Here is a 6,464-nt window from a genome sequence, read left to right as displayed (position 1 = left end):
GCGGATCAATTAGAGAAACACGTCTTTAACTTTTGAATGTATAATGACAACTAAAAACTGAATCACCATAAGCCGCCCACCAAAGGACTACTAAAGTCCTTTCAAAATAAGCAAGATTAACAAAATTTATCTGTAATTAATCACATGTTTTGAGTTTGCTTCTACAACAATCATTAAGTTATTATGTATAGGCATATGATGCGTCAGAAAGAATTTATACAAGAACAATAGTAAAATAATAAATGTTATCAACTATATAGCACTAATCGATTTCGATGGGCAACGCGCATAGTTTGGTTACGCATCTCTTTGTTATATGATCTCCATTCTTTACACTATAGACTCTGGTAAGACCATCAGGGCCAGGATGCTTGTCGGTTATTCGTCCCATAAGCCACTTTCCTGGTGGCAAATTGTCCTGTTTTATGAGGACAATGTCTCCTATCCTGAATTCGTCTTCACGTTTTAACCATTTCGGTCTTTGTTGCAGCCGCGTCAAGTATTCTTTTTGCCATCTTGACCAGAAGTCGTTCAGCAGTTTTTGTGTATATTGCCAACGTGTTAGGTTGCTTATTTGAGCGTCTTTCAGATTCACATCAGGCACGGTTACAGGGGCTTCGGTTATCAGAAAATGACCCGGAGTTAATGGTTCCAACGTGCTGTCTTCCTGCGGGCACAGCGGTCTCGAGTTCAAGCACGCTTCAATTTCACAGAGAACCGTAGTAAGCTCTTCAAAGGTAAGGTTAGTGTTAAGGATTCTTCGTAGATGGTGCTTAATAGATTTCACACCCGTCTCCCATAAATTTCCAAAATTTGGGGAGTAGGCTGGGATGAAGTGCCATTGTGTTCCATCATTAGCAAGTAATTCACTTATTTCTCCATCAAATTGAAGGCGAGCTTCCTTCCAGGCTTCAACTAGCTCTTTGTTAGCACCAACAAAGTTTCTTCCCTGATCACTCCACATGTTTGTACATCTGCCTCTTCTCGCGCAAAATCGTTTAAAGGCACCAATAAATGCAGCTGAAGTCAGATCACCAACCAACTCCAAGTGGATCGCCTTCGTGGACATACATACAAAAATAGCTATGTACGCCTTGCCAGTATGGGCTCCTCTGCCTTTTTTTATTAAAATTTGAATTGGTCCCGCAAAGTCGACACCGGAGTTAAGGAATGGCCGAGCAGGTTTTACCCGAAAACTTGGTAAGTCTCCCATCAATTGTGTTTTCACTCTAGCCCCATGTTTGGCACATATTAAGCATCGATGGATACACTGCTTTACTAGAGACTTCGCGCGGAGTATCCAGTATTTCGATCGAAGGTAAGTGATCATCAATTGCACTCCTCCATGCAGCGTCTTCAAATGTGCTTCTGCGACCACTAAATAGGTAAGTCTACTTGCGTGACCCAAAATGGTTGGGTGCTTCACTTCATTAGCTAGTTCAGAGTTCCTGAGCCGACCGCCCACCTTAAGGGTTCCATCTTTGTCAAGGTAAGGATCTAGTGCTTTTAGTTTGCTTGTTTTCTTAACTCTTTTCTTTGTTTTTAACGAATCTATATCTTCTGTAAATTCTTCTTCTTGTGCTCTTTTTATACAGATTTGCATCGACATGTGTAGTTCTTCAGTCGTGATTTTACTATCTATTCTGTCCTTTAATGTTTTTTGTTTCAGGAATCTTCGGCAGTATGTGATTGTTCTAAGTAGCTCTAATAGTGTATCAAATTCTTCAAATTGTGTGAGTAGTCTCTTCTCTTGTTCATTTTTGTTGTAAGTTATTTTATAATTTTGTATTTTATTATTTTTCCTTTCAATATCTGTTTGTATTATGTTGGGTTGAGTGAACTGTATCTTCGATTGTTGTAACCAGTCTGGCCCATGCCACCATAAATCACACTTTTTAAGATTTTCTACTAGCATCCCCCTGGAACCAACATCAGCTGGATTATCTTGAGTTTGAACGTGATACCACTGACTGCAAGATACATTGGTTGTAATCTCAACAACTCTGTTTGCCACAAACACCTTCCAGTTGTTTGGCTCTCCAAATAACCATGCCAGGACAATGGACGAATCTGTCCAAGCATAAATTTGAGTTGCAGGTATTCTCATTGCTTGACCAACTTGCTTAAGCAATCTTGAGAGTAACAACGCGCCGCAGAGCTCCAAACGAGGTAATGATATTGTCTTCAATGGAGCCACTCTTGTTCTTGCTGCGATAAGCGTCGTTTTGTTCGTACCGTCTGGGTACATCACTCTGCAATATACTACAGCGCTATATGCTTGGATGGATGCATCGCTGAAACCGTGGAGTTCGATGGACTCTCTGTTGGCGCACGTCGTACCTACCCATCTTTCTATGTAGATTCCATTCACATGTTCAAGGTCAGATCGCAATGTGGTCCACTTGCTGGCTATTTTTGAATTCAATGCATCGTCCCAGGTTATCTTTTCCAGCCATAGTTCTTGCATTAGTATTTTTGTCAGAACGATGCTAGGCGCAATCCAGCCGAGTGGGTCAAACAGCTTTTGGATGTCAGACAGAATGCTTCGCTTCGTGATCACTTTATTGATTGAAGGTAAGTTTAAATTGTACTCGAATCTGTCTTTTCCTAAATTCCATTGTACGCCAAGTGCCTTTATTGTTCCATCAATCTTTAGTTCCAGATTAGCATTAGACGATCTATTGCTAGGATCAATTGTTTCCAAGAATTCTCGGCTATTGGACGACCATTTCTTTAGTTCAAATCCACCCAAATGAAGAAGTTCTCTAAGATCTTGACTATTCTTTATTGCTTGTTGCAGACTGTCACTTCCAGACATTACGTCATCCACGTAGAAATCTTCACGCAATATCTTGGCAGCTTCTGGATACCGGTCGCCTTCATCTTCTGCCAATTTCATAAGGGTTCTTACGGCGAGATAGGGAGCAGCAGCTGTTCCAAATGTAACAGTCAACAATCTGTAGTCTTTAACTTCTTCAGATTGGTCGTTTCTCCACAAAATTCTTTGATAATCTGTGTCTTCTTGGTCAACCCATATCATACGGTACATTTTCTGGATATCAGCAACAAAACAAATGGCGTGAGTTCTCCACCTCATTATCAGGTTTCTCAGATCGTCTTGCAGTACAGGACCCGTCAACAGTTCGTCATTGAGAGAGACACCGTTAGAGCCCTTGCACGAGGCGTCAAATACGACACGAGTCTTCGTAGTTTCTTTATCATTACGGATCACGGCATGGTGAGGTAGGTAGACTGATTTATTATTTATTTCTTTTTTAGGTATTTCTTCGATATGTTTTAGATCTATGTAGTCTTGAATTACTTTCTTATATTCTTGCTTTAATTCTTTATTTTGATTGAACCTTCTTTCTAATTGCATTAGTTTTTTCATTGCTATTTCTCTCGTGTTTCCGTCTGTTGATTTAGGTTCTTCAATGTTGAATGGTAATTTGACAACGTATCTTCCACATTTATCTCGCTTCTGTGTCTTAGTGTATATATCTTCACATATCTGTTCGTTTTGTGTTAGGTTAGGTTAGGTTAGGTTAGGTTAGGTTAGGTTAGGTTAGGTTAGGTTAGGTTAGGTTAGGTTAGGTTAGGTTAGGTTAGGTTAGGTTAGGTTAGGTTAGGTTAGGTTAGGTTAGGTTAGGTTAGGTTAGGTTAGGTTAGGTTAGGTTAGGTTAGGTTAGGTTAGGTTAGGTTAGGTTAGGTTAGGTTAGGTTAGGTTAGGTTAGGTTAGGTTAGGTTAGGTTAGGTTAGGTTAGGTTAGGTTAGGTTAGGTTAGGTTAGGTTAGGTTAGGTTAGGTTAGGTTAGGTTAGGTTAGGTTAGGTTAGGTTAGGTTAGGTTAGGTTAGGTTAGGTTAGGTTAGGTTAGGTTAGGTTAGGTTAGGTTAGGTTAGGTTAGGTTAGGTTAGGTTAGGTTAGGTTAGGTTAGGTTAGGTTAGGTTAGGTTAGGTTAGGTTAGGTTAGGTTAGGTTAGGTTAGGTTAGGTTAGGTTAGGTTAGGTTAGGTTAGGTTAGGTTAGGTTAGGTTAGGTTAGGTTAGGTTAGGTTAGGTTAGGTTAGGTTAGGTTAGGTTAGGTTAGGTTAGGTTAGGTTAGGTTAGGTTAGGTTAGGTTAGGTTAGGTTAGGTTAGGTTAGGTTAGGTTAGGTTAGGTTAGGTTAGGTTAGGTTAGGTTAGGTTAGGTTAGGTTAGGTTAGGTTAGGTTAGGTTAGGTTAGGTTAGGTTAGGTTAGGTTAGGTTAGGTTAGGTTAGGTTAGGTTAGGTTAGGTTAGGTTAGGTTAGGATAGGTTAGGTTAGGTTAGGTTAGGTTAGGTTAGGTTAGGTTAGGTTAGGTTAGGTTAGGTTAGGTTAGGTTAGGTTAGGTTAGGTTAGGTTAGGTTAGGTTAGGTTAGGTTAGGTTAGGTTAGGTTAGGTTAGGTTAGGTTAGGTTAGGTTAGGTTAGGTTAGGTTAGGTTAGGTTAGGTTAGGTTAGGTTAGGTTAGGTTAGGTTAGGTTAGGTTAGGTTAGGTTAGGTAGGTTAGGTTAGGTTAGGTTAGGTTAGGTTAGGTTAGGTTAGGTTAGGTTAGGTTAGGTTAGGTTAGGTTAGGTTAGGTTAGGTTAGGTTAGGTTAGGTTAGGTTAGGTTAGGTTAGGTTAGGTTAGGTTAGGTTAGGTTAGGTTAGGTTAGGTTAGGTTAGGTTAGGTTAGGTTAGGTTAGGTTAGGTTAGGTTAGGTTAGGTTAGGTTAGGTTAGGTTAGGTTAGGTTAGGTTAGGTTAGGTTAGGTTAGGTTAGGTTAGGTTAGGTTAGGTTAGGTTAGGTTAGGTTAGGTTAGGTTAGGTTAGGTTAGGTTAGGTTAGGTTAGGTTAGGTTAGGTTAGGTTAGGTTAGGTTAGGTTAGGTTAGGTTAGGTTAGGTTAGGTTAGGTTAGGTTAGGTTAGGTTAGGTTAGGTTAGGTTAGGTTAGGTTAGGTTAGGTTAGGTTAGGTTAGGTTAGGTTAGGTTAGGTTAGGTTAGGTTAGGTTAGGTTAGGTTAGGTTAGGTTAGGTTAGGTTAGGTTAGGTTAGGTTAGGTTAGGTTAGGTTAGGTTAGGTTAGGTTAGGTTAGGTTAGGTTAGGTTAGGTTAGGTTAGGTTAGGTTAGGTTAGGTTAGGTTAGGTTAGGTTAGGTTAGGTTAGGTTAGGTTAGGTTAGGTTAGGTTAGGTTAGGTTAGGTTAGGTTAGGTTAGGTTAGGTTAGGTTAGGTTAGGTTAGGTTAGGTTAGGTTAGGTTAGGTTAGGTTAGGTTAGGTTAGGTTAGGTTAGGTTAGGTTAGGTTAGGTTAGGTTAGGTTAGGTTAGGTTAGGTTGGTTAGGTTAGGTTAGGTTAGGTTAGGTTAGGTTAGGTTAGGTTAGGTTAGGTTAGGTTAGGTTAGGTTAGGTTAGGTTAGGTTAGGTTAGGTTAGGTTAGGTTAGGTTAGGTTAGGTTAGGTTAGGTTAGGTTAGGTTAGGTTAGGTTAGGTTTTTTTTTTTTTTTTTTTTTTTTTTTTTTTTTTTTTTTTTTTTTTTTTTTTTTTTTTTTTTAAGAGCACCTAATAGGCCTACCTCCCCCGGCTAATTTATCGCCGGGGCCGTTGGCTAAGCTAAACTTCCTTCCTTTCTCGCATCCGTCCTCTTAATAATTGACAACACAGTAGTAATTTTTATTAGGTTTTGCACAGATCAAGATTCAATTACAACTTTATTTCTTTACAATATTTCAACTTATCTAATTTTCTTCTCATTTCTATCCTGAGACGTGGCCCGCGAGGCGGGCGGCCTTTACTTCTCCGTAAGTATCATCATAATACCCATTAGCAAGTGGGCGCCGGCCGCCTCGCGGTCCCCGCCCCGGCCTTTCTTTCATTAATTTCCTTTCTGTAATTTTTGAACTACAGTCCTCCAGCTGCGATCCGTTGCAAGTCAGCGTGTCGGGCAGTCCCCCAAGATTGATCGCCACGCTGTAATCCGCTCCAGGTCGCACCTGGAGGAGGCAAAGATGAGGCATTCTCTAATTAGGTGTGTATAGATGGCCAGGGCAACCTCCGGGTTCGCCGTAATAGCTACGCAGCAGGTATTCACAGCGAGTCCTTCGGCACCCGGGACCTTCCTCGGTTTGGATCTTCCAGCGGCACTGATGAGCTCCGCCCTTGTTGTTGGCACTTCATCAGGGCTTTTACCCCGTGAGCTGCAAGTCTTTTCCTCTTCCGCTCTCCTTAATATTTGGTTGATGTCATCATCGAACTCAAGATTTTTAGGCGGGAGGAATTTCTGTGTCAGCAGCTGCACCGGTTCTTTGAAGTTCCATTCCTCCCAGTCTGCGTTTTTTGTTTTGCGGGTCGCTTTGTCGTCTCTGATATTGTTTGCGCCCTCGGCTTTTTAACAATACGCGTAGCTCAGCCTCGCCGCTTTGTCCCACCCCTGTCGGGTTGGGCAGCTCTGGCTGAAGGCTCCGTGCTCTGCGTCTCTTCCCT

The 6,464-nt window shown here is 41.2% G+C and overlaps 1 protein-coding gene across 1 annotated transcript in view; it reads right to left on the bottom strand.

Annotated features, from left to right (window-relative positions):
- Nucleotides 1-2,686, bottom strand: part of LOC110997286 — a 2,736-nt gene extending 50 nt beyond the window's left edge. Inside the window, exon 1 of the mRNA XM_022265363.2 lies at nucleotides 1-2,686. This exon is cut by the window's left edge and continues 50 nt beyond it. Coding sequence (XP_022121055.2) covers nucleotides 263-2,467 — 2,205 coding nt within the window. The 5' untranslated portion in view covers nucleotides 2,468-2,686 and the 3' untranslated portion in view covers nucleotides 1-262.
- Nucleotides 2,687-6,464: the final 3,778 nt, after the last annotated feature.

Source organism: Pieris rapae, unplaced genomic scaffold, assembly GCF_905147795.1.
Source record: "Pieris rapae unplaced genomic scaffold, ilPieRapa1.1, whole genome shotgun sequence".
NCBI lineage: Eukaryota > Metazoa > Arthropoda > Insecta > Lepidoptera > Pieridae > Pieris > Pieris rapae.
This window is presented reverse-complemented; position numbering and strand designations above follow the sequence as displayed.